The sequence below is a fragment of the Gekko japonicus genome, unplaced genomic scaffold (assembly GCF_001447785.1).
Source record: "Gekko japonicus isolate JY-2015 unplaced genomic scaffold, Gekko_japonicus_V1.1 scaffold160, whole genome shotgun sequence".
Lineage (NCBI taxonomy): Eukaryota > Metazoa > Chordata > Lepidosauria > Squamata > Gekkonidae > Gekko > Gekko japonicus.
The window spans coordinates 1,711,975-1,739,970 of record NW_015165239.1 but is presented as its reverse complement, the minus strand read 5'-3'; the positions used below and the strand labels follow the sequence as shown (position 1 = coordinate 1,739,970).

General features: G+C 39.6%; 1 protein-coding gene across 1 annotated transcript in view; it reads left to right on the top strand.

Moving 5' to 3' along the window:
• The first annotated feature begins 1,999 nt into the window (after positions 1-1,999).
• LOC107109403 (rap guanine nucleotide exchange factor 2) overlaps positions 2,000-27,996 on the top strand; it is a 60,952-nt gene continuing 34,955 nt past the window's right edge. Inside the window, exons 1-6 of the mRNA XM_015410014.1 lie at positions 2,000-2,127; positions 14,359-14,536; positions 17,229-17,365; positions 20,011-20,169; positions 21,502-21,654; positions 25,755-25,919. Of these exons, the coding sequence (XP_015265500.1) occupies positions 14,383-14,536; positions 17,229-17,365; positions 20,011-20,169; positions 21,502-21,654; positions 25,755-25,919 (768 nt within the window). The 5' untranslated portion in view covers positions 2,000-2,127; positions 14,359-14,382. The remainder of the gene's footprint in view (positions 2,128-14,358; positions 14,537-17,228; positions 17,366-20,010; positions 20,170-21,501; positions 21,655-25,754; positions 25,920-27,996) is intronic.

Below are 27,996 nucleotides of genomic sequence, written 5' to 3'. Positions count from 1 at the left end.
CAGTAAAAAGGCAGGGGCAGGAGGCCCATTCCAGGCCTATTTTGGCCTTTGTGGGGAACTCATTGGGGCCAGTCCTGACTAGAGTTGCCAGCTCCAGGGTGGGAAATCCCTGAAGATTTTGTGGTGAAGCTTACGGAAGTCAGAGTTTGGGGGGGGGGGAGGCCTCAGCTGAATAGAATGCCATAGAGTCCACTCTCCAAAGCAGTTATTTTCTCCAGGGAGAGACCTAGGTTCTTGCTGTGGAAGCTGAGAGGGTGATTTCGGACCAATCACAGACTTTCAGCCTGACCTACCTCACAGGGTTATTGTGCAGATCAAAAGGAGGAGAGGAGGATGATGCAAGCTGCTTTGGTCTCCACTGCAGAGAAGGCTGTACTTTTCCTCCTGGGGAACCATTGTTGTCAATCTCCAGGTGAGGGCTGGAGATCACTCAGAATTACAACTGCTCTCCAGATGGCAGAGATCAGTTCCCCTGGAAAAAATGGTAGACTCTGTGTCATTATATCCTGCTGAGGTGACCCCCTTATGACAGCCAGTGTGACATGGCAGTTAGCATTTCAGAGCAGGGTCTGCTAGACCCAGGTTCTTGCTGAGGAAGCAGAGTGAGTGATTTTGGACCAGTCACAGACTTTCAGCCTAACCTACCTCACAGGGTTGTTGTGCAGATCAAAAGGGGGAGTGGAGAATGATGTAAGCAGCTTTGGTCCCCACTGCGGAGAAAGACTATACTCTTCCTAGGAAGAGGCTGCAGGGAGAGATGGAAACTTGAAGTCAGAGGGGCAGATAACAGTAGGTTAGTAGGCTGGGAAGAAGATAGGGTTGCCAACTCCAGGTTGGGAAATTCCTGGAGATATGAGGGGTGAAGCCTGAAGAGGGTGCGATTTGAGGAGGGGTGGAACCTCAGACAGGTACAGTGCCATAGACTCCACCCTCCAAACCAGCCATTTTCTCCTGGAGAACCATTGTTAACTTGCCAATCTCCAGGGGAGGGCTGGAGATCACTCAGAATTACAACTGCTCTTCAGGTGGCAGAGATCCGTTCCCTGGAGAAAATGGTGGACTGTGTGTGCTGAGGTCGCCACAGCAGATTGATGCTGAGTATCCAAGGCCGGAGCACCTGCCCAGAGCCTCTTTCGAGACCTCGTTGTATTTATTTCCACAATGGGCCTTTTTCCTAGTCTTATATAAATCCCTTAGATTTAAGCAACGAGCTCAGATCCAGTAATGTAGAAGCAGAAACAGATACTTCCTGCCATTCTGTCTGCACAAGATTTTGTGCAACACTTAGCGCTCTCCTCCCTATATATTGGTTGTATAGGATTTGCAAGAGTTCTAATGTATGCAAGTAGAGATTTTGTGTTGGATTCAACACATAATCAGGGGGTGTTCTCTCAGAAGTCAACAGCAATCCTAATCATGCTCATGGTAGCTCCCATTGATTCCTGCACTATTCCAGTGGATATTTAAGGGATTTTCTGTAAGGAATTCTCATTTTGTTGGGTTTAAATTAACAACCTAGCCCTGACCTACATAACCCAGGCTAACCTGATCTCATTAGATCTCAGAAGCTAAGCTGGGTCAACCCTGGCTAGCATTTGGGTGGAATACCTCCAGGAAATAATAGGGTTCAGACACAGAGGAAAGCAATGGCAAATCAAATGTCAAATCAATGGCAAATCAAATGTTCAAGGCAAATGTCTCTTGCCTTGAACACCCTATGGGGATCACCATATCTCAGCTGTGATGACAGTAATAATAATAACAACAACAACAACAATAATAATAACAACAACAACAGCCTTTGTAATTTTTATGTTTCTCACAGACATAAAAGTGCAAGTCTTCTGTGCTACATCTTCAAACCTTCATGTTTCCCTTAATAAGTGTTGTGTGGTGTTAGTCTTGGCAGATCAATGTGTGCTGTTAATCATTTAAATATATTTGAGTTGTGTTTATTAATACTATTTTAACTGTATTTTCTGCTCCCATCTACAGCTTCCTGCAGATTTCACAAAACTGCACCTTGCTGACAGTCTCCACCCACAGGTGACCCACGTTTCATCTAGTCATTCAGGATGTAGCATCACTAGTGACTCTGGAAGCAGCAGTCTTTCTGATATCTACCAGGTATGACAATTACTCTACTAAGTTTTAAAAAATGAGTTTTCACAATGGCAACAAGTAGAAATGGTTATATAATGTGCAGTGTGTACTCCCTTAGATCATCACACTTAAATGCGCCATTGTACTTCTTCATTCCAGAGTCTACCAAAATGCAAATTTGTCCCTCCCCTTTCCTCTTCACATGCTTCTGTGAAGTTTCCATCTGAAAAATGAAATAATTTGATTTGGGTTTATTTGGAAATGTTACCATAATCTTTGGAGGCAAATGCTGTTTTGTAACCTATATTAATTTTGACACTTTCCTACTTATTTAATTGAGAAAGTACTTTTCTCTGCTTTTGGTAATTAGTTATTTGATAGAAATCTGGGTAACATGTTGATGATGAGAACCAAGACACATAGTACTGCTGTCAGATGCAAATTTTGTTTTTTGGTTTTCCCCCCTCAATGGGCTGTACTCCCTTTAAGACAGAATCTCCAGATGTCATAGTTATGACCTGTTACTTATTGAAGATTTTAACTTTAAAATGGGATTTTTCATGTGCATGTTCTTCAACTCCTAACCTTCCATGCAATTTCTTTGTTATTAATCAAATTGTAGCATCCAAGTTAGTAGAACTAATTAGCAGATTAACGAATGTGTATTATGATAATTTTCAGGTGCTTAAAACACTGCAATGAAAGAAACACAACAGCTTTATTTATTGCTTGACTAGTAGGTTCATGCTGCAGTAATGCTTTTTAAAACTATGTTAGAAAGTGCTTTGGTGAAATTTCTTGGACATCAGGATAAGTTCCCTAGGAAATCTGTAGCATCCCATTTCTGGGAAGTTTTATATCTGGATTTTGCTAATGCTTGCATAGTCTGAACATTAAGGGGAACTTTTATGATTTGTGAAACCTACAATGTGGTCAAGTGGACACTACATACCACCAAAGTATCTCAGAGGCATATTTTGTCCACTTGGCTCCATTATAGACACTATCCACCATCTGCAAGATTTAGTTAAAATGTTTATAATTGGGAAGATTCACCAGTCAACCCAAGCTGAACTAGTATCTATAAAAATGGTAAGTCTGACTCCCACTGAATACAACATTCATATGATTATATTCTGTCCTAAATATATCACCGAATCAAAACTGTCTGTCTATAAATTTCCATAATATTTGGTTTGTATGTGTAAATCTTTCTGAGCATTATTATATGTATTATTACTTCAGTGTTTGCCATAAGATCTCCATTCCACCACCTTTTAAGTGTAAACTTTATGTTCATTCTTTTCTTTTTCTTCTGTTATCTGTTAGACTAAAATCTGTGTACATTCACAAGTTGTTTAACTATTATCATAATGTGGTTCCTTTGGTATTTTTTTGCATTTGTATGTGCATGTGCCTGGAAGTCATGGTGACCTCTGGCGACTCCTACTGGGCCATGGAGGATGTTCAGAGAAGTGGCTATTGATAGCCTGCCTCTGCCTCCTGGCCCTGGTATTTTTTGAGGTCTCCCATCCAAATACTTGCCAGGGTCTGCCCTCCTTAGCTGATGAAATCGGGCTTGCCTGGGCTATCCAGATCAGGGCCTATTATCATAATGTTTGATATGGTTTTGAAGGCAAACTATTTAAACAAAGTTAAACTGAACAAGAAATAGCAGTTAACATTTTTTATTGAAATACAGGCTGAACTTTGTCCAGGAAAAAGTCCTATAGGATTTTTTGTATATGACAGCATAAATGAATCTCTGTTCATTTAATTTTGCCATGTTGTGGCTACGTACTGTGACTTAATACAGATCTTCCAAGTTACTCAAACTGGAACTTAGATGAAGGGTACTGTTGCCACTCTAGAACCTTACATACCAGCATTCTGGAAGCTACTAATACACTAGTGGGTTTCTTGCTTCTTTCAAGTCATGGTTAACATCTTTCAGGGGTTTCTTCTAGTTCACTGACCTTATTAGGCACTGAATTACAACAGAATTGAGCAGTCCAGCAGTCACTCGGTCTCTCTTCTGATACAGTGAACCTTTGAAAGTCACACACCCAATTAAAATTTTTACACTAACAAGAAATCACACAATCTGTGGTATATTCTGTAAGAGGCAACTTAAGCCAACATTATCTAATACATTATAGCTTGAAGCTTCTTGTAGAATAAGTAACTGTGAATGCAGTATTTTGTTATAGTCCATACAATTGTGTGTATGGGTTTAATGCCATTGGTCTTTTATCTCCAAGTCTGTTCTTTGTAAGCAGATTGGGTAATAGCTTTTTATTTTAAAAAACCTAGACTGTTTTTTGTCCTTTTATGTATTGACCAATCAGGATCCATATGTACAATAAAAGGCAGGTCCACCTACATTTCAACATAAGGGAGAAAAATAGAGGCAGGATTGAAAGGGAAAAATATATCTGTAGTCTAGCTGTATGCATTTAGGTTTCGTATCCGTTCTGGATATGCCAAAAGCTTTATGGAAAAGATGAGTTTTGAGGTAGGAGTAGAAGACACAGAGAGAGGAGGATTATCATGTAGGGTATCGGGAGTGTGTTCCAGACATCGTCTTGGATCCAGCAAGGTATCTCCATGGATAGAAGGATTTCTCATATATAGTATCCTATATGCCCCTACCACTGCAGCACAAGTACACCCCAGTGCTTTTTCTGTGGTCTCCTGTCCTCCCAAGAGCAGCATTTGGGGGGGTATTTTGGGCTGCTGCAGGAGAGAGCAGAGCAAATCATGCTCTGTTGGATTCAACCCATAAGGTGCAAGTAGGGAGATGTGATGATGGGAGCAGATGAAAGTGACCTTACACTTTTATCTCAAGGCATTCTCACTGTAGATAACCAAGTCACTGTTTAGCATCACTATGGAAGCTGGATCGTGTAGTTGACTGAACCTGTCTAGACCCTTGGGAAGTGGACAGTGCTGGAAAGAAGTTCTCAGTTGCTGATAATGTCTTCTTGGGGAACTGCTGTATGGTGCTTTGCATTTTTTATTATGTTATCATTGTTTAACATTTGTATGAAAATGTTGAAAGAGATTATTTGGAGCTTTAGACGATGTTGTTACCAATATGCTTTTGATATTTTATGGCTCTGGTAATCTTAACCAAGCAGCCTGGACAGAGATGTAAAATTTCTAGAAATTTTGAGGCTGTGGAAAAAATTGAAATATATGACTTATTTTCCAGTCCTAGCATATTTTGGTGCTTTAAGAACATAAACATAATAAGTTATAACGTATCATAAATATTGTACTATTTGGCATATTTATGGATTTTAAAATTATAAATGCTTTAGTTTTCTACAGCTAATTGCTACCTTCGCGAATGGACTTTAATGGTTGTCATCTGAGAGGCAGGACAAAATTTTGTAGTAGAGAGAAGAGTGTTTCTGTCTAAATAATTTGATATCAAGTAATAACACTAAAAACCATGAATCCTGTGATTTATTATCATCAAACACATTGCACCATATTTATTGTTGCCAAAATTATTTACATATAAACAGGCCTTTTTTTTAAAAAAAAGAAGAGGTGCCAGAACTCTCAAGAACGAAATGAAGTTTTCAATCTGTATACTGAAAACTGATGAACTTTTAAACATTTTAAAAGAATTTTGTCCAAGAGGTTCTGGAACTCTGTTTCGGCACATTACCAGAGAGAGAAAAAACCCTGCATATAAAGAATATGTTGTGTGTGTCTACAGTATACATAGGAATCACCATTATTTAATGCCATAGATTACCTTACATATTTTTATGCTGTCCATTTATAATGAGTTAGGGTTGCCAGGTCCTGTTGTTCCTCCAGTGGGGGGATTTGGGGGGGGTGTTCCAGGGGTGGACAGGGATGTTGTGCAACATCCCCAATGTGATGACATCACTCGGAAGTGATGTCATCACATCAGGGACACTCTGGTATTTTGACAAAACTATAGGTTTTTTGCCCTCAAAACCACAGAGTTTGCCCAAATATCGGTCCCCCCCCCGCAAAGTCCCTGATGTGATTGTGTCAGGGATGTCATACGGTGATGTCCTTGTTCAGGGGCGGGGGATTCCCTGCCTGGACCTGGGGGCTGGCAAGCCTGTAATGAGTTGTGCCTTGCCTTAAAGCAATTCACTTTAGCGTTCCTCCAAATTTTCCATCGGAAGCTTTTTTTAAAAAAATCCTTGAAGACCTACCATTTCTCCCCTAAACCTACCATTTCTCCCCATATTTTCCTGAGCCTTCACATCTCTAAGTCAAGAGCTGCTTTGTCCCATCTTACACAAGTATCCATTAGCTGTGGTATATGGATACTTGTATACTAAAATTGAATCCAGAAAAGTTTGATATGATACGTACATAGTGGGCAGTGTGGGAACATTTTGTGGAATGGTGTCATGTGGTCAAAAGAAGTGGTGCTCACCTCAGTAGAATAGGCTGTGGTGTTCCTAATTCCACTAGTAGAGACATAGGAAGAAATAGTTACCAGGAGTTCTTTGTGTCAGTTGTGTGCAGTATGATTATGTCTGTTCCAAGAATTCTGGGATCTTGTTCTGATCACCAGTGCTTTTGTAATCTCTAGCATATACTGCCATATATTTGGGGTTGACTGTGAAGGCAGTCTAGAATTTTCAGCTTGTTTAAAAATTTTCTGACAATCTTTTTTTTTTTTAATTACAATTTTTATAAACAAATTACAAAACACAGAAGTTCTGTCAATCTTCATATGGTATTATTGGACAGAAATCCATTTAATCAATATGCAAACAACTGCCCTGGGCAGCGGCTTGCTCTATTATGGTGTCTGACTGGGATCTGGGTTTGAATCCCCACTCTACCATGGTTGGATGTCTATGGGCCAATCAGTGGGGATTTGTAGAAGACTGAGAATTGAGGGAAGAAAATGAATCAGGCAAATCTTGAGGCTATGGGTTTGGGGGGGAAGTCTGAAGTGGGTGGGAGGTGAACTTGGTAGAACAATTTAGCTGAGATACCTGGAGACTGATAAATGTTCTTGTCATATTATCTGAATTCCAATTATGATTTTAAAAAACTGGCTGGAACAGTAGATTTTGAGTTAAATTAAAAATGAAAATACTTTTGAAAATAAGGACACAAGTTAAGACTAGAAATAGCAAGTTTAAAGGATCTTAAGTCTTATTCTGTGGTACTGTGAGATTCAAAGGATGGTCTGTTTATTTGAGGATACTAGCAATTTGTTTTAAATTGGTATGCAACTCTTGTTAATCAGATGATAAATTATGCAGAACAATTGTGGCCATCTGTTTTGTGTTATTTCTGATGTAGCTGTGTTAAATAAGTTGTTCAGCCCTTGAGTAGATCTCCTCTGTAATTAAAACTGAGTCAGAATTCCAGTTATATTTACATGTCACTTGCATTTGGGAGTTTGCCTATCAGTACAATTTGATTTCATTAAAAAGCATGTGAAATAATAGACAGCAGTTCAAAAGAGGCTTGAGTTTAGTGTTTTGGCTTGCAGTATCAATACATTTATTTTCTTCATTTATTTTATAAATTTGATTCCAAATGTTTGTATAGTCATTTCTTTTAAAATCAGATTACAAGTTTCTCTTTGATATGACTGTTTTATTTAAAACACTTTCTAGCTCATATTCTTGTTGCATCTTGATGTTATTCTGGTTTTCACATTTAAAATAGTGCTTTGTAATCTCCGAAGAAAATATATTTTAAAATACTTAATTTGTTTTAGGCTTGTGTGTAAAAAATTAACAAAATATAAAATTTGATCTTACAAATCTTTTTTTAAAAAAACCTTCAGAATTGTCTATCCTGTTTCATGATAATGTAGTCATAGCAGTTGCTTATCTCATGTGATAGATTTAAAACACACATGGAAAGCATTTGTTTTTAGCAACTTGTCTACAGTGCAGTATGTTTTCTAGGTCAAGTGTCACATTCTAGTGAATTGTTTTTAAGTTAGTAAATTGCATACATGACAAGTATGGTATCCTACTGTATTGCAGATGTACTCATGAGAATTACTATCATTCTAGTAGACCCTGAGTGGTACCATTTAAAGATAAGTTGTGGAAAATGAGACTTTTGTAGTTCTCATTGTGAGAATGTTTGTGTTTCTTTTCCTTTTCAGAATTGAAGAGCATTGTAAGTGTCTACATATTACACTCCTCTTAAAAACACCCCACACCTGTAAATTACAAAAATGTTGTTTACATCGTTGGAGTTATTTTTAGCATTGTGCATTCCTTATGTTTTAAATTGATTTTTCATACCTGGGCATTTAAAGATTACACCCAGACCTCATTGTTTACCATGTTTGATTATGAATTAAAAATATTAGCTTACACACCTTATTTATAATGCTGAATATCCAGTCAATCAATTCCTCAATTTGCTTATTACCAGGTATTTAAAAGTGCAGCTTTAAGAGCAGTTGTTTACAATGAAAATACATTCGTAGACTTTATTTGATTTGAATAAATCATGAAGCTGAATCTTGAGATGCTTTAGGCAATAATCTAAGAGTATTCCTGTTTAAATATTCATGTTGTTTCTAAATTTGTATGTCATGTGCTATACATGAAAGAGAAATCCATTTAAGACAAGAATTGCTTTGCCAAAAAATGAAATATTTGTCCTGCTAGTATTATTTGTATGAGCATGTTGACTTGGCTTTTTTGAATGTTGCTCTAATATATTTTCATTAATATTTTTCAAGGACAGGGTAAGCAGTCATCCCCTGCCCTGTCCCACAGGTTAAACTATTGTAGTGGTATTCAGCCTCTTTTGCAATCCTGCACTAACCATTTTTCATCCTTTATCTTTAAAGCCTGGGTTAATCTTCACATGATGATGATGTATTTTTTTTAAAAAGCCAGACAGCAAATAAGCTCCAGGACAACAGTCCTTATATTTTTCAGTTCTTCTGTTAAAAGGGTACACCACTGGTATCTGGCATTCAGCTTGTGAGAAGGGACTTGTTGAAAGTGAAATTCAGTGCAAACATAATGTAAAAACAAACTCTGCTTGAAGACATATTTCACTCAATGTTCTTCTCAAGCTTGTGTTTTTCAGTGTGTTTTTCTAGATTTCATACACTTCATTTCTTCAACCGTAGCACTTTATCTGGGTCAACTATGTGACTAGGTAGTGAATTCTTTTCTGATTTTCCAGCACTCATTAGAACTGCTTAGCATAATTCATCTGATTTTTTTTACTCTTTGTTAGCTTTTTTGAAGTGTTATGGGTTGTACAATTCAGGAAATAAACTGAAGCTCATACTTATGAAATCCTTCAAATGTGGTGATGGTTTCTGATCAGAAGACTGAAAGGTAGGCTTGCCAGCTCCCTGGTCCGGGCAGGGTATCCCTCAGTTCCAGGGGCTTTCCCCTGCCATGGACCAGCTGGCTGTCGGGAGAAACACTGCCTCTAAACAGGGGTGTTGTTGTGCAATGCCCCCAACAAAAATGGCACCACCCAGAAGTGACATCATCATGTTGGGGACGTGCAGGAACACTCTGGTATTTGGGCAAACTCTGTGGTTTAATGGAGAAAAAAATAGAGTTAAGCCCAGATACCAGAGCATTCCTGAGCAACATCCCTGCCCACCCCCAGAATGCCCCCCAAATCCCCCCACCGGAGCGATGTGAGGACCTGGCAACCTTATTGAAAGCAATGGCATATTTGACCCTGTGATAGAAGATATTAAGCATTGTAGCCTCTTCTGTATTAATGTTTCTCCATTTCTGGATACCACTCCTGTATTCAGATAATCTCCATGTGCATTTCATCATCATATTTATGTACTTTCTCCACCTAGAATTGAATCTTAATGGCTGAATTTACATACACTGTAACCAGTGTTCCCTCTAAGCTGAGTTAGTGTGAGCCAGCTCACAGTTGTTTAGCCTCCATCTCACACCTTTTTGTCTTAGCTCAGGAAGGAGGGCTCCAGAGCAGACTAATCCATGCAGCAGCCAAATCGCTCGCTCACAGCTTTAATGCCAGTCGCTCACAAAGTAGAATTTTTGCTCACAAGACTCCACAGCTTAGAGGGAACATTGACTGTAACACCCTTCCATGATGGTTATATTTGGAAATGAGGAACCTGAAAGCTGGATTGTAAAGTAGATGGTTTCTGGAATTATGACCAGTAATTTCAACTATCAACTCACAAGTGTGTTGGTGCATATTCAGTATAAAAATTGTGAAGAATAATAGAACATTGGTGAAGAAAACAGCCTACAGACCAGCCCAAATCATGGAACGGTTTAATATCTCCATAAGGGTATACCTTTTGGTATTAAAGAACACAGAAGCTTACCACTAAGAAGTGACAGATCGTGGAATGCTGATCGTGGAATGCATTCAGAATTGCTCTGTTGTCACTGTAAAAAATTCTATAGCGGATGATGGGAGGGGAAGTACCTGTGGACTGTGCATAGTCTACAACAAGAGTTGAAGGAACTTGGATAGTTGAAAATTGCAGGTTGCTACATTAGTCTATTAGCGAAAACCTTAATGCAGCAATAGTATATTATCATTTACTGGGACCCATTAAAATATCACAAAGCAGTGAGGAAACTCTCAAGTTCTCCAAAACTTTTCTTTTTAGATGTTCAGTACAAATAAAAGGAGTAGGTGAAAGAAGTCTCTATGGCCTTGATTCCCCCCCTTTGCAAAATACAGTGTTTTTGTGTCCTTTTCCTTTTTTATATTTTTCTACTGAACATCCAGCTAGGAGTACTGTAGGAAGATTGATGTTTTCTCTGTAGTTTGAGACACTGTAATTAATCCTCATGTTTCACTACTGTTGCTTTTTGATTTTGATCATTAAGAAACCTTAAAGCCACTGGCACTACCTTTCCAAGATGACTTTTTATTCTTTTTGAAGTGTGTGAGTGGGTGAACATTATTTGTGTTAGAGTTCTTGTTTTTTAGCAATGTGTTTACCCTATGATAAAAGCTGTTCAGGATCTATGCCACGGCTGTCCTGATGGGCACAGATCAGGATTTCTGCATAATCAAGCACACACAGTATGACATAAAAAGTGGATTACTTGTTCTGCCTTGTCCAAGAGATTGGTGGTCTGGTGAGCCCCACTGGTAATCTGTTGGTTCAGAAGCAAAGACTGGTTTTGTCCAGGACCCACTGGATCATCAAATTTTTAAAAAGAAAGTACTGTGTGATCAGCTGGTTAAAAGCTAATCCAGTGAACATGCTGATATGGTCCAACAGCTGGGGCAAAAACTAAGGTCAGAGGTATACTGGAAACTTCATAATTCCAGAAATCATCTTTCCTTTCCAAATACACCCCTCCCAGAAGTCTGGTGCATTGTATTCAGCCATCAAGATTCAGAGTTTCCAATGATGACACTTGTAGGTGGAGGAAGCACATGCATGTCATAATGAGGTACAGGTGATTTCACCACCTTTCCCTTCCTAATTAGTCTCCAGACCTGAACATCTGTTAATCTTTATGGGTCCTGCAACCCCAGGTGGGGGAGAAGAGGAACATTGGGCTAATATGTCTTCTGGTGGTGTTTGTAGGAGCCAAGGCATGGGGCTGTATCCAGCCATGCAGACACTTTGGTGTTCTAAAGTGGGGGACAAAAATTCTACCAATTTGTCCCCCTTTCTACCAGAAACACCCACTTCATCAGCAACATTATTTCATGAGGCTCAGTAGGTAGGAGGAAATGGCAGAGATCACTATCAGTGTCACTGTCCAGGCTCTCAAAAGTACCCAGAGCCATTGGACCTATCAGTCTCTGGGGACAGACTTTCCTAATGGGACCTCAGCCCTGGCAAATGTAGTTAGGTATCATAATCTTCTCCCTCAGCAAGTAGTGAACTGACCATGGCATTGAACTTAAAAAGTAAGTCATGTAAAGTTTATATTCTTAGCTATCTCTGGTCTTTAGGTGCAGTTCCTTTGCTTGTTTAGCAAATGTGTCAAAATTCCTAGGATGGCTTTTATTTTCAGAAACAAAGATGGCAGTGAGCTTTCCAGGCTATGTAATCCCTTTAAAGATGCAAAGTCTTTTGCCATGTATAGCAAGAGTAGCTTATCTGAAATGTCAAAATCCACTACTTTTTTGAATTAGCAAATCATCTAACTGTACATCTAAATGTATATTAAGTGCTATTTATTTAAATTCTGAGGAAAGAGAATACTATACGGGGAAAGTATAGCATGTGTGACCTATGAGCTAATACTTTTTTTTTTTAAAAAAATGGCACTTTATCATGCTGCTTGATCTTCATTATCTTTGTCCTTTGCTTAGTAAAGTTCAATTTGGGAAGCAATGATTTTCAGAATATTCTCAGTAGACCATCATCTTAAAATATTAACAGCTGAAGCTTAACAGATGCTGGGGAATTACGTAAATAAAGTTCTGAAGGAAAAACTGCTTTATTTGAGATGACAGGAAAATATGTTTAGGGGTTAGTAAATGTTTGATCTAATACACTAAAATGTATTTGGATTCCTAATAATGACCTGAAGCTGGCTAGGTTTCTTTCATTTTCATATGATCTACCAGTAATTTAAGTATGGCAGGTACCATTCAGAATTTGGCTTGTGGAATGTCTGTGGTAGATATTAAACGTTGTCACTGTGTAGTGATCTGCAAATTGTGGCTTGCTTGGTACTCGACAATTGTATTATTTCTAACAATAAGAGAGTTTCTAGAGTAATCAGTACTTCTAGTTGACTGTGTTAAAGGAAGCCCATTTTATACACTCTATTTTAACTTTTGTACACAACATGTGTTTGGACTCAACGTGTTTGGAAACATACACAACAGGATTCCTGTTCAACTTTAGCTACTTAGCAGTATAGTTATGAGGGTAAAAATAGAGGAATGGGGAGCCATGTATACCACCCTGTGCTCCTTGGAGGAAAGATGGGATGAGAAATGAGGATAAGACTTGTTCCTCAATGTGGGTCCTGTGGGCACCATGGCACCCACCTCTGTTTCCGTGAGCCCACTTTTCCCATAAAACATTCCTTCCTCAAAGACAAGAGCCAGTCCTGGTTTTCCTCTACCTCACCAGAGTAGAAGTTCCTTCAGAAGAGTCCAGGAGGCATCAGCTTTGTGTCTACATGAAACACCCATTCAGAAACAACTGCCTTCATCCACAGCAGATGCTTGACTTCGGTCTTCCACATTTTGTGACTGGTCCCCCATGGCAGCTGTTCTGTGGCTGGGTGTCTCTTCCACCACCACCACAGCATCTATTCTATAATAGTGCCCACTACTTGCTTTCCAAATCCAAAAGTGCCCACAGGAACAACAAGGTTGGGGAATTATCTATATGAACTATATGTCTATATGAACATACGAAATAATTGTCTATGTGAACACAGGAAAAGCACTGCTGGATCAGACCAGTGGTCCATCTAGTCAAGCATTCTGTCTCATACAGTGTCTAACCGGTTGGCCTGGAGGGCCAACCAACAGGACACGGAGGCCCACGCCTTCTCTTGAGGTGACTTTCCAAATAAGTGCATGTACTTTACAACCTATGGTGCAACATTCTACATATCTATGTGGGAGCAAGCCAAATTGAACACAGGGCTTACTTCTGAGTAAATTTGCTCAGGGTTATGCTGCCCCAAAGTGGCAAGGAGGGCTATTGCTGCATAAACTCGGGGGGTGGGGGTATCTCCCTGCCACTCTGTGCTTCCTGCTGCTGTTCCTGCCATTGGCTGTACAAGTCAATCTCAAATACTGCAGAATGCCAGATTTTAATGTTCTCCCCCATATCATAGACACACAGGTGTTTGATATAGTCATTGGGTTTAATCTTGTATAATTAGCCTCAATAGAGAGTCATCTGACCCCAGGGAATTTACTGGTCAGAATACCAGCACCTTGATGAATGGTTTTGTGGAAGACTGTCAGTGTGCTATTCAAATTATTAATAGGAATAATTGAAATTGGGTAAATCAAATAATAGGAATAAGTAAAATTTTAAACAAAATAATTGCTATCATGTGTTGCTGACTAGATCACTTTTAAAAACTAACTCGGCAGGGATTATTCAAATTACAGTGCTTTCCTCTTACATATTTCTGTCCTGACTTTTGTAAACACACAATGAAATAGAAAATGATAAATGATAAATCAATTATCTTCCATAGAATGAATATAAAATTAACTTTCATTTACATATTGTAAGTAGTTATGACTAGCATTGGAAGTCCCTGCTTTATCTTCGATGTGTTTAATACTTTTCAGGCCACAGAAAGTGAAGCTGGTGACATGGACTTGAGTGGATTACCAGAGACAGCAGTGGATTCTGAAGATGATGACGATGAAGAGGATATTGAGAGAGCATCAGACCCTCTGATGAGCAGGGATATCGTTAGAGATTGCCTGGAAAAAGACCCAATAGACAGGACAGATGATGATATTGGTAAGAACAGTGGAAGTCAAGATGAAGTAATGAAAGGGAAGATCACTTTCTTGTGCTTTTAGTGGGAGTCAGAATTTTTCCAACACATTTTCTTTTCTAAAACTTAACCAAATGAATTGAATTGACACCTGGAATTAAACAAGTATGGGAGTGCAGCAAAAACCTAATGATGAAATGTATAGATCTAAAATGAGATTGTAGTAATGGCCAATGTTTCCTCTAAGCTGTGGAGTCTTGTGAGCAAAAATTCAACCTTGTGAGCTACTGGCTTTAAAGTTGTGAGCGAGCAATTTGGCTACTGCAGAAATTAGTTTGCTCTGGAGCCATCCTTTCTGAGCCAAGACAAAAATGTGTGAGCTGGAGGCTAAAAAACTGTGAGCTAGCTCACACTGACTCAGCTTAGAGGGAACACTGGTAATGGCCATTCCTACTACAATAAGAACAGCATATTAAGAAAAACTGGTTGCCTCAGACAAAAAGGTAGGAAGCCATGTTGGTTCATAGCAGCATTCAAAAACATTTTTAAATGGTTGTTTTAAGGTAGATGAACTTGCATTACTAAGTCAGACAACACTAGGGGTGTGCAAAAAAAAAATCGGCATTTTCTGGCCCCAGGATCTGCATGTGGCAAGGAGATCTCTCCCCACTGCACGCAGACCGGCCTGGCAGAGCTTCTTCTGTGTTGCGGTTTAAACCACACCTCAAGAGAAGCTGGCCCTGGAGACTGCATGCAGAGGGGAGCTCTCAGCTCCCTCCACCCCACCCAATCCTGGGCTGGCTCCTCTCGCAGCTTGGTTTACACCAAGCTGTGAGAGTATCAACTGGAGCAGTGGGAGCTGAGAGCTCTGCACCACCTAGGCTGGGGCTTGCTCCTCAGTATAGGTAAACGGAGCTGCAAGAGTATAGTTGAAACTGAGCTGCAAGAGGAGCCAGCCCCAACCTAGGGGGCATGGAGCTCTCAGCTACTGCTGCCCTGGCTGATCCTGAGCCAAGCTACAGGAGGAACCAGCCCCAGCTGAGGCAGCGCGGAGCTCTCAGCTCTTGCCGCCACAGCTGATCCTCTCTTGCAGCTCTATTTAAACCGAGCTGCAAGAGAGGATCAGCTGGGGCAGCCAAGGCAGTGCTTAGCTCTCAGCTCCCGCCACCCATTGGGTATAGCTGAATATATCCAAATAAAAGCCAAAAAATGGCTTTTATTCAGGCTCAGCTATACTGGTAGCCATTCAGATTCTCTGCTCTCTTTATTCATCTTAAATAATATGGCTCTCTTTTTGGCTCAGTTTATGCCGAATGCACACCCTTATACAACACCACTGGGGTTCTGTCAGACACTCAGAATATCACTGTTCTCTGTTTATGTGCATATTGATTTTAAACACAATGAATCAGAAGTCCAGTGGCACCTTGAAGACTGACAATAATTACTATTTTGGAGGCCTTCATTTTGCTGCTAAAGATTAACACAGCTATCCTGGAATTATCACCAGTAAGGCACCTGATTTCAAACAGTGAATTGCTTTTAAAATTCGGGCATGATTTTCATATGGAATGTTTGATATGATCATTCTTGACAGAAATACAGCTCTGAAACCAACAGTGTTGGTGGTTGTACAATCAAAAGTAGTAGAAGCTGATTTTTATCAACAGGCCCAGCAAATAACACAAGTGGAATTAGTAAGTGATGGCTGTTTTGAGAATTCAACTAGTTTATAAATATTTTATAAATTTAACTAATTTATAAATAGTATTTCCAACATGTTTGTCTTGCTATGTATGCCAGAATTATAAGAAGCATGCATTGACAGCCCATAAAAATATATAGCACTGCCACCTACTAATTGGCAGAACATCTATAAAACATTAAATTGTTCCAAAAGTGTATCAGAAGAGGCACATCTTATAACCACTGTAAAAGGGCAGTAGGTACAATTAAGCCAGATTTTAAAAATGAGAACTTCAGAAGGGGGTGGCCTCTAGAGGAGGCTGTGCAGTGGATCCCTCTCAACCTAGTCTCTTAAAAAGATACAGCATTAAAATATTCCTATAGAGCTTACTAGATATGCTGCCTGCACTTGTTGATTCAGTTTATTTCAAATGGTCTTTTTAAATGTTAATACTAGAAATTTCGTATTCTTCACAACTGAGTTTTTTTACTGAACAGTATAATAGCCTTTTAAAATAAGAAAATTAGAATTTCCACAGGACTTCAGCTAATGGGAGAGTTCCTACAGATTACATACAATTATGTTTAGTCATGACTCATATTTGCATATGATGTTTACTATCCATACTAAGATTTACTGCTGCCCATTAAGACAAAAACAAAATGGGAATATTTTCTCAGGACACAACACACTAGAATAATGTGTTATGTCCAGTGAACTGTGATTTCAGCTTCTCTCATGAATTACAGCTTTCCTGCCTCCCCCTCCTGCTGTCAGGCCCCCATGCCCCCCTCAAACGTTGCCTCTGGGATTCAGAGGTTCTCCAGAAACAATTCTGGGCAATCGTACAGATTTGCTTTGGAAGGCAGAATTAGTGAAGCTCCCACCCTTCCATCACTGGGATTGCTAGTCATCCAGCATAAAATAAGCATCATTGCAAACTAATATACTACTTGCTTTGTGAACTCTGCTTGTTGGTTTGATGTATGTGTGCGTGCATGCATTGTGATAGGTTTGTTTCCTTTTAGAACAACTCTTGGAATTCATGCATCAGTTGCCAGCTTTTGCCAATATGACAATGTCAGTGAGAAGAGAACTCTGTGCTGTGATGGTGTTTGCAGTTGTAGAAAGGGCAGGGACCATAGTTCTAAATGATGGGGAAGAGGTAAGTAGATGGTACTCCTGGAAAGGTACAACATTTCTTTCTGGTGCTCCGAAGTAAAGACTGATTAGGAAAATAATGTTTAAAAATAACTGGCAAAGCAGTATATTTGAGGTAGAATATACTTTGCTACGATGTTGATATTTTTGTAAGATTGGTACACAACTTGTGCATTTACAAAGCTGGCTTTCTTTATACAAATATGAATACATCATCTGTGAAGAGTATGCCAAAAAAATTAGATCAGAGTTAAGGTGCTATCAGAGTACTAGGATCCCCCATTCTATTTTTGTTCTTCTATATACAGTTGTAAAAAAAATTCCTTATTTAACTTTCCCCTGTCCAATCCACTGAAATTAACATAGAACTATTGCTAGAAGGTCCTGTAGAGCTTCTGTTCCTTAGGTATACCATGCAGATGTGTAAAGTATATGGTGGTGATGAATTTAGGACTTTGTAAGCGGCCTTATATAATCCTTAAAAAAAATTTTTTTTATTACTTTTCTCTACATCCTACCAACTACATACTACAATCTAATCTAAAAAAACCACAGAGTAGGCAAGGATCTTCAAAGGTCTATAATAAATTTCGGAGTTCCCTATTAAGTATAATTACAAAGTAAATATTCTAAAATATCACTAGCACAAAATTCAATAACATAATATTGCGTTATCTCATTACAATTTGCCAGGTAAGTTCTCAGATCTTCACTTAGGCTTTTTCTTCTGGTTCTGCTTCTTCTTCTCCTTGACGGGGAGTTTAACCTTGTATGATCTAGGAGCAGCCTTCCCTAGTTCAGATTCAGAGTCCATAAAGACACCTAATGAAACCGATGTAGAGTAGGAACTGCCACTACTTGCTTCTTCTTCGCTTTTATCTGTAGGAATATTGTCCAATGTTTCTCTTATTGGTTTTGATGGAGTCTGCTGGAGTTCCAAAAAGGTTTTGGCCTTGGCCAAAGAGTCAATCTTTTCTTTTTTCCCTTTGTAATTGAAAGTCAGTCCTTCGGGCATAAGCCATCAATATTGGATAGAGTTTCCTTGTAGGAATATTATAAGACTTTTATATTGCTTTCTCTTTTTCCGTATTTCAAATAGAATGTCTTTTAAAGTCTTTATTTCTTCCTTGGATTTTTAAAGGTGTCCCATTAGTTGCTTTCAAAATCAAATCTCTTGTTGACTTTCTTAGAAATTTCACATATATTTCCCCTGGGAGATTATTTTTTTAACAAATTCTGGATAGATCCGATAGACCATATCAGTATCCAAATCCAGTATTTCCGGTTCACAATTCATCAGGGGTGCTAATGCTTCTCTTAAGGTCTGCCTGAGATTTTCATCTTTATTCTCAGGAACTCCTTGAAATCTAAGGACATAAGCAGATCTTTCCACTTGAAGTATTAATTGTTGCTTTTCTGAATTTATTTCTTTTTCCACTGATTCCACTATTTGATTCAAAGTTTTAGTATTATGTTCAACTTTTTGCAGCTTTTTTGCTGTCCTCTCTGTTTTGGACTTGACTTCCTTAAGTTCTTTTTGGAGAGTTTCATAGTTTTTGTTGAGATTTGTCATTTGGTCCAGCAGAGGGCGTAGTGCTTCAGAGATCATGCTTGCAGTTTTTATGGTCATTTCCAGTCTATGAGACGGTAATGACGTGTTAGAAATTCCTGCAGTAGGTTTCGCTTTAGGCGCCATTCTTCCCCCTTGCTGCAACATTGTTTATATTTAAGGTAAAAGTTCTTTAAGTGCCTGAGATCTTTCTCTAGCATGCTGAAAACGTTTTGAGCTCTATGTGGGTTCGGGTGGATGCTTTCGCTTGAATCGGCTTTCTGCCTTAACCTTTCACTCATTTAGGCTGGGCAAGGGTTACTCCCCCTCTGGAAGGGTTTCCCCCCCTTCTTCAAGTTTAAGGCTCGTGTTTAAATCCACTCCCCCACATGCTTTTTAGTAAGAATTTCGGCACTTACATTTTAAATCGGTTAGGTGCTGCAAAACAGGGTACATTCTTCCGCTTCAGTTGATCCTTTGCTCGCTCTGGAATCAGTGTGCGCCTCTGGATGCCATTGCTGGCCCCGGTGCGGTAGAACCTTTAGGGACAAAAGGGAGCCTCAATCCTTCAGCTGCGGCTTCCGGAGCGGCTCTCTTCGCGTCCTACAGAGGCTCTAGGGATGACTGAATACATTCGGTCTTCCTTTTTACCAGTCCAGTACAGAACGCACCCATCAGAGCTTGATGAGGTGCAACCGTCTCACGGGTCGCCGAAACCCCAGGCCTTATATAATCCTGATATAGCCCTCACGTATTCCTGAAAATCCTAAATGTAGTAAAAGTGTTGCTAACTAGTATCTGCAGTGTATTGGGATGCTGGTTAATCAAATATGTTGGTTAACAAAGCTTTTACCTACCTGCAACCGAGTGAGTCAGCTGGTGCCCTCCTGAGCTGCTCAGCTACTATATCAGTTAACCTTGCTTTTACTGTATATATGAGCTTCATTGAAGATGTGAGATTTTCCTTCTTTCTCCCTTTATTGCAACTAAAGGAATTTAAATTAAATTAAAAGGAAATTATGTAATTCAATCAAAAGGAAATTTATGTAATATTGTATGAGAAAATTAAATGGCTTTCCCTTGTTCTTATTTACTTTTAGCTGGACTCCTGGTCTGTTATTTTGAATGGTTCTGTGGAAGTAACATATCCCGATGGAAGAACAGAAATATTATGCATGGGAAACAGTTTTGGTGTTTCTCCTACTATGGACAAGGAATACATGAAAGGCGTAATGAGAACCAAAGTTGATGACTGCCAGGTAGAACATGAAAATCTCATTTGGGTGTTGGAACAGCACACTTCTGTTATGTCCTATAAATATGAAGCTGGTAAATCATTTATGGTCTGGTTGTCTAATTGAGTTGGTTAAGATGCACATTGTGTGCTACCCATATAACAAGACTGAACAAGTCTAGTATTGTGCTAGGTACTAATACGTTATCAGTCTCTCTCTATAGCCTCATTGATCCATACATTAATATTTGTGGTTAATAAACCCAGTACTCATATTTGAAAGTCAATTCTGGTTTTTTCTTGCGAACTTGAAACTTTATAGCAAGTTGTGATCTCAAGCTGCACATTACCAACTCAACAGACACTTAAAATGAATAACATACACTGAAAAGGGGGCTAGACTATATATATATATATATAAAAGTAGACTAGACTGTATCCCATATATAAGAAACTTGGGTATACAATAAATATATTTCATTCTTCCTTTTAAATTACTGTGTATTAGGAAGGAATATGAGGCTTAATTGCTTAATGGAATCAAAATTTTTATTTTATTATTTGCTCTGGGGCAATAATCTGATAATAGGGAGAGTGCTATCTATCATCCATCTGCCTGCCTGCCTGCCTCGATCTGTCTGTCATAAGGATTTTCCTTCCATCATGTAATTATTAAATGCCATTAAGATGGAAACTAGAAATTTCCCTTTAACAGCCAGCAAATTTTAGTCTTTTGGGGGGAATATAGGTGAGAAAGGAAAGCTATGAAATTTCTATGATAGTCTGAATTTGTATTGAATAAATTAATTATGTACTTTCCTGAGGCAATCATTATAGTTGAATGAGTAAGGCTAACTTGAGGTTTTGTTGCTAATTCTTGAAACAGTTGGTCATGTAAGGCACAGTTGGTCATGCTGTAATCATAGACAAATTTGCTGTAATCATAGACAAATTTTATTTTTATAGCAGCTTTCTTGATAAATCAGCATTTTCAAAATGGGATAAATAGAAATTTGGGAGTGAAATCACTGGAATTTTAACTTTTAAAAAAGGTAACATTGATTTACCTGGAAAATGATTTAAAAACAATGTACTCTGCATGCCCAGAAAAAGTCAATGAAAGAAACCTCAGTAAAACTCATGATTTTAAAGTCAATATTTTGATATACTGAAGATTAAGGATCTGACTTTATGACTTCTGTTATGCTTGGATTGGTAATATTGCAACTTCATTGGCAATAAATTAGACCTTAACTTATCCTAGAAGAGAAGCCATGTTGAAAGGAGAATCTAAAAATAAAATCAAAGTTCAAAAACTGTTGCCTTTTCATGCAACTCTGCAATATTTTGTTTGTAGTTTGTGTGTATAGCCCAGCAAGATTATTGTCGTATCCTCAATCAAGTGGAAAAAAACATGCAGAAGGTAGAAGAAGAAGGCGAGATTGTCATGGTAAAAGAACATAGGGAATTGGATCGCACTGGAACAAGAAAGGGTCACATAGTTATCAAGGTATATTTTGTATGTTGCATTGTTTTTAATGGTCATTCTATATACTCTTTTGAGAAAGTAGGTTTGGTTCTGCAATCCATGGGTGAAAGGTCACTGGACTCATAAGGACTTAATACCCATGCAGTTAGGGGTATTGCGCTGAGGAGGAGAAAGAAGAGCTCTTCTCCTCCTTCCATTAGCTCAGCTCCACTGACAAAAGAGGCAGGAAGGGCAATTTCATCTCCTCTTGCTCTCTGCAATACAGCTACTGAACTTAGTATGCATGGGTCCTGTGAGCTGGGAAATTAAATTTCATCTTCTGTGCAGTCCCACATTGGAACTGTGCACATGCAGGCTGGTGGCAGATAGAAGTTTCTAGCTCCTATGGAACCTAGGCAGGCTCCCCTCCCCTCCAAAGCGAATATGACATTCCCCCCCACCTAAACCGTCATGTCCTCTGGAGGAGTGGCTCAGCCTTCCCTCAGTTCCTTTCTTGCCGCAGCTAGGAGCTTAACTAGCATCGCTTTCCTCCCAAGGAGCAGGCCTCTTGAGCAGGCGTCTTTTAATTTCATGGCTGCAGTCACCATCTGCAGTGATCTTGGATCCCAGGAACGTTAAGTCTGTCATTGCTTCCATGACTTCCCCTTCTATTTGCCAAGGAGTGATGGGGCCGGATGCCATGATCTTCGTTTTTTTGATATTGCGTTTCAAGCCAACTTTTGCGCTCTCCTCTTTCATCCTGTGCAAGAGGCTCTTTAGGTCCTTTTCACTTTCTGCCATTAGAATGGTATCGTCTGCATATCTGAGGTTGTTGATGTTTTTCCCAGCAATCTTAATTTTGGCTTGTGATTCATCCAGGCCGGCATTTCACATGATGTACTATGCATATAAATTAAATAAGCAGGGTGACAATATACATCCTTGTCGTACTCCTTTTCCTATGCTAAACCAATCAGTTGTTCCATATCCGGTTCTAACTGCTGCTCCTTGACCCTTATAGAAGTTTCTCAGGAGACTCGTAAGTTGGTCTGGTACTCCCATCTCTTTAAGGACTTGCCACAGTTTATTGTGATCCACACAATCAAAGGCTTTAGTGTAGTCAATGAAGCAGAAGTAGTTGCTTTTCTGGTACTCCTTTGCTTTCCCCATAATCCAGCGAATGTTGGCAATTTGATCTCTGGTACCTCTACCTCTTCAAAACCCAGCTTATACTTCTGGCAGTTATCTGTCCACGTACTGCTGAAGCCTACCTTGTAGGAATCCTGTGGCCACGGTTGGGTGTTCCAAATTTGCTGGCATATTGAGTCTTCTAAGACTTTGTATAGCTCAGCTGGGATACCATTACCTGTACTAGCTCTGTTGTTAGTAATGCTTTCTAAGGCCCATTTGACTTCGCACTCCAGGATGTCTGGCTCACGGTCAGTGATCACACCATCGTGGTTGTCAAGGACATTTAGATTCTTCTTGTGTAGTTTTTCTGTGTATTCTTGCCACCTCTTCTTAATCTCTTGTGCTTCTGTTAGGTCCCTATCATTTTTGTCCTTTATCATGGTCAGCTTTGCACAGAACGTTCCCTTGATTTCTCCAGTTTTCTTGAAGAGATCTCTAGTCCTTCCCATTCTATTGTTTTCCTCTATTACTTTGCATTGTTCATTCAGGAAAGCCTCCTTATCTCTCCTTGCTGTTCTCTGGAAATCTGCATTCAGTTGGGTAAATCTTTCCTTTTCACCTTTGCCTTTCACTTTCCTTCTTTCCTCTGCTATTTGTAAAGCCTCATCAATGAGTAGCTCATGATCTGAGCCACAGTCAGCTCCAGGTCTTGTTTTTACTGACTGGATAGAGCTTCTCCATCTTTGACTACAAATGATATAATCAATCTGATTTTGGTGTTGTCCATCTGGTGATGTCAATGTGTAGAGTCACCTCTTAGATTGTTGGAAGAGGATGTTCGCTATGACCAGCATGTTCTCTTGACAAAACTCAGCCTTTGCCCGGCTTCATTTTGTTCTCCGAGGCCAAACTTATCCGTTATTCCGGTTACCTTTTGACACCCTACTTTAGCATTCCAGTCCCCTATGATGATAAAGACATCTTTTTTTGGTGTTAGTTCTAGGAGGTGTTGTAGGTATTAATAGAACCGGTCCACTTTAACCTCTTCTGTGTCAGTGGTTGGGGCATAGACTTGGATTACTCTGATATTGCATGGTTTGCCTTGGATTCGGACCGAGATCATTCTGTCATTTTTGAGATTGTATCCCATTACTTCCTTTTCTACTCTCTTATTGACTATAAAGGCAACACCATTTTTTCTATGGGATTCTTGGCCACAGTAGTAGATACAATGGTCTTCTGAGTTAAATTCGCCCATTCTCATCCACTTTAGTTCATGGATTCCCAAGATTTCGATGTTCAGTCTTGCCAACTCATTTTTGACCATATCCAACTTACCTTGATTCATAGATCTTACATTCCAGGTTCCTATGCAGTATTGTGCAGTATTGTTCTTTGCAGCATCAGACTTTCCTTTCACCATCAGACACATCCACAGCTGAGTGTCCTTTTGGCTTTGGCCCAGCTGCTTCACTCTTTCTGGGGTTACTTGTACTTGCCCTCTGCTCTTCCCCAGTAGCATATTGGACACCTTCCGACCTAAGGGGCTCATCTCCCGGCATCATGTCTTTTAGTCATGGGGTTTTCTTGGCAAAGATACTGGAGTGGAGTGTTGCCTTCGACAATATACTGGAGTGGGTTGCCATTTCCTTCTCCAGTAGATCATGTTTTGTCTGAGTTCTCTACTGTGGCCTGTCCATCCTGGGTGGCCCTCCATGGCATAGCCCGCAGCCTCATTGAACCACGCAAGCCCCCTCACTACATCAAGGCAGCAATCCATGAGAGAGAAAGTTGTTTCACACCTCAGCTTACATTTCCTGCCAAAGATAGTTTCTAAGTTTTACTTAACGCAGGAAGTTGTATTTCCAGCTTTCTTTCCCTGTTCCACATCTGAAGCTGAATAAATGTTGCACTCTTGTCCTGAGGAAGGTTTTATTGTTTTACACAAAAGAGCAGAACCATTCAGAAAAGACACTGCTTTATTTTGTTGTTATTCTGACACCGAAAAGGGTAAAGCTGCATCTGCTCATTGCCTCTCAAGAGAAGTGGTATCCACAATAAAACTGTGTTAAAAGAATGCTGTCGTGCCTTGCTTCCTGGACATTCATGCTTACTCCACCAGTGTGCAGAGTTCCTCAGCTGCATACCATCTCAGGGTACCACTTGTTGATATCGGTGGATATCTGCAAGGCAGTGACTTGGTCTCCTGAGGATACTTTTGTAAGGTATCACGCCTTCGACCTGCAGGCAAGAAAAGATGCAGAGGTTGGTAAAGCATTTCTGCAGTTATTGCTCCAGTGAGAGCATCACCCCGCCTCCTTTGGTGAGTAGCTCACAAGATTCCCAACGTGGATCTGCACAGAAGATGGAAGATGGAAACTGGGTTGCATTTAACTGTAACTGGTGTTCATTGACGTGTCTTCTGTGTAGGCACACATTCCCTCCCTCCTGCCCTGCTATGAACTGTCTTCTGCATTGTTGGGTGCTTATTGGAGAGTGTTCACAAGGGGGGGGTGCCACTCCGCTAGGGCACATTATGTTTTAGGTGGGAAAAAACATTGTGTTTGCTCTATAGGGGAGGGGTACCCCCCTCGGTTCCATAGGAGTTAAAAACTTCTATCTGCAGCTGACTTGTGTGTGCACAGTTCCATTGTATGCTTGCACAGAAGATATATTTATGAACAACAGTTGCAGGTTACAGGTAAGTGCAACTCTGTTTTCTTGGGGTCAGATGGGATGAGTGGAGGGGAACATGGGGGAAAATGTGCTGATGGATCTCGATGTCCAATGCAGTTCGTGTTTTAGATCTGAATAGATATTATCTATTACCATTGGAATTAGGGGGGGGGAGTTTTTGAGAGAGGGAAACAAAGAGTGTTTGCTTTAGTTTTCTACTCCGTGTATTAAATCTGGTTGTAAATGTCCTTCCATAAATGCTGTGCCAGTTTAATGAAACAAGATAGTTGAAATGCATTGATATGTGTTAATATTTGAACTTTTACATGTTGTAGGGAACGCCGGAAAGGTTAACAATGCATTTGGTGGAAGAGCATTCAGTGGTGGATCCGACATTTATAGAGGATTTTCTGTTGACCTACAGGACCTTTCTTTCCAGCCCAATGGAAGTGGGAAAGAAGTTGTTGGAGTGGTTCAATGATCCTAGCCTCAGGGATAAGGTTGCATTTTAAATAATACCTAAATGAAATTTCAAACTATTACAATTAATATACTTAGCCTAACAACTAGTTGTTGGTCTCTTTTGAGAACAAATGTTATATGTTTCCTGTTTGGAAAGCACTTGTATGTAAGAGGGGGAAAGCATGTAAATACTTATATGTTGTACAATGGTAATCCTAACATCTGTTTTATGGTATATACCACGAATATTCACCACTGTCCAAAATTGATATGTGTGTATGTAAAGTGCCGTCAACCCCATGGGTTTTTCAAGACAAAACAGGTGGTTTGCCATTGCCTTCCTCTGCATAATGACCCTGGAATTTCTTGGTGGTTTCCCATCCAAGTGGTAACCAGGGCTGACCCTGCTCAGGTTTCAAGATCTGACGGGATTAGACTAGTCTGGATCATCCAAGTCAGGGCACAAAATAGTGAGTTTTAAAACAATAGTTTTAAAACTATTGAGTGATTAGTTGTTGCATCTGTCATTCACAATTCACTCTTTGGAGCAGATATTTGAATTAGAAAAAGATCCCTGTTTGAATCAAAATGTTCTGTATGTCATTAGGAATTCAGTTTTAATATCCCATCCAAGTATTCTAGGTTATTAAAAAAATATTATGAAAAGGCAGTGAGCACCAAGAGAAAATCCTATAGTAATGGCATATCTCTTTCTCTTGGGATAAAATATTGTCATATCATTAAAGGAGAGCACTTGGAGGGGATTTTTCTATCTTTTACACTGTAGTCCTGAACAGAATTACACTCTTTTCAGCCCACTGGCTTCAATGGACTTGGAAGGGTGTAACTCTGTTTAGGATTGCATTGTTAGTGATTTGACTTCACTTTGTCATAAAAGTAATAATTTATTACTTTTGTGAAGCAACAGACTTGCAAGCCCCATTTCTTTGGGCCCTGGAAGGCTGGAAAACCCTGTGGCTGTCCCACTGCCCCTTTCCGTCACTTCACTGGGAGTTGGTATCAAAAGCAAGTGGGGTAGTAGCCGCTGTCTCCAGAAAATCTGAGAGTATCTCCTGCTGGGCAGTTTCGTACATCCAGTACTCTGTCTCTGCATTGATGTTTATGGGTTTTGCCTAGTTGCCATGTCTCTCACTTCAGTCCTACAAGCTAGCCCAGGGATGATCTCTCACACTTTCAAACTTTTAAGCTATTGAATTCAAGGATTGGCAAAGTTACCTGCTGCCCTTCCCCTATGCTGCTCTTTAGATAACAAGGCTAAATAGCTGTGGAGTGTTTACAGATATCAAGCTTAGAACATTCAAAGTATAAGTTTAATAAATAAAGAGTATGCATGGTATATTCAAGCATTAAGCTTTGCATGATACAGAGAAAAAGTGAAAACATGCAGTCCTTTCACTCTATACTCAGTATTCATCCTAAACAATGTGTTCTTCCTGCTCCAAGAGAAAGAAGTTACTATTTAGACATTTGTCTGTTTAAGGGTTCTTCCACATTCTCATTTTTGTTGCTTGTGTGTCCCTATTTTGGGCCCTTTTTCTTTTCCACATGTGTTTTGCTGCCTCTAGTGGTTGCTTTGATATTACATCTCTGAATACAAACATAAAAATGTGCAGATGAAAACAAGAATGTGGAAGATCCCCAAGTCTCTGTACCTTCAGGTGTGAAATTCCAGCAGGGTATGAGATAGTAAACTTATTATTCTCTTTCAGCTAGAGCCATTTGCATCTGTAAGTGCTGAAGTATGCTGTGCTTGGCGCTTGATGGCTCAGTCCCCCCCCCCCCCCCAAGCTTGAAGCTAGGTTGAAACTCATAAACAGTGGGTGTCCAATAGTTGAGGTGAATTTTAGAGTAGAGGGCATTTCTCTGCAACTCTATACAATATTTCCCAAACAATTTGTTCCCCCGTGAAGGAACTTTAGAATTGAAAAGAGTAGACTAAAGCAGTGTTGAATCAGTGAAAGGAGTTGCATTTAAAAAAGGCAAAATTGAAGTATCATGAGATGGCCTAAATGCAGGGGTCATTTTGTAGAAAAAGAGGTGGAGGAGCTCATTTGCATAACTCATTACCATAACTTATTTGCATATTCCACATCC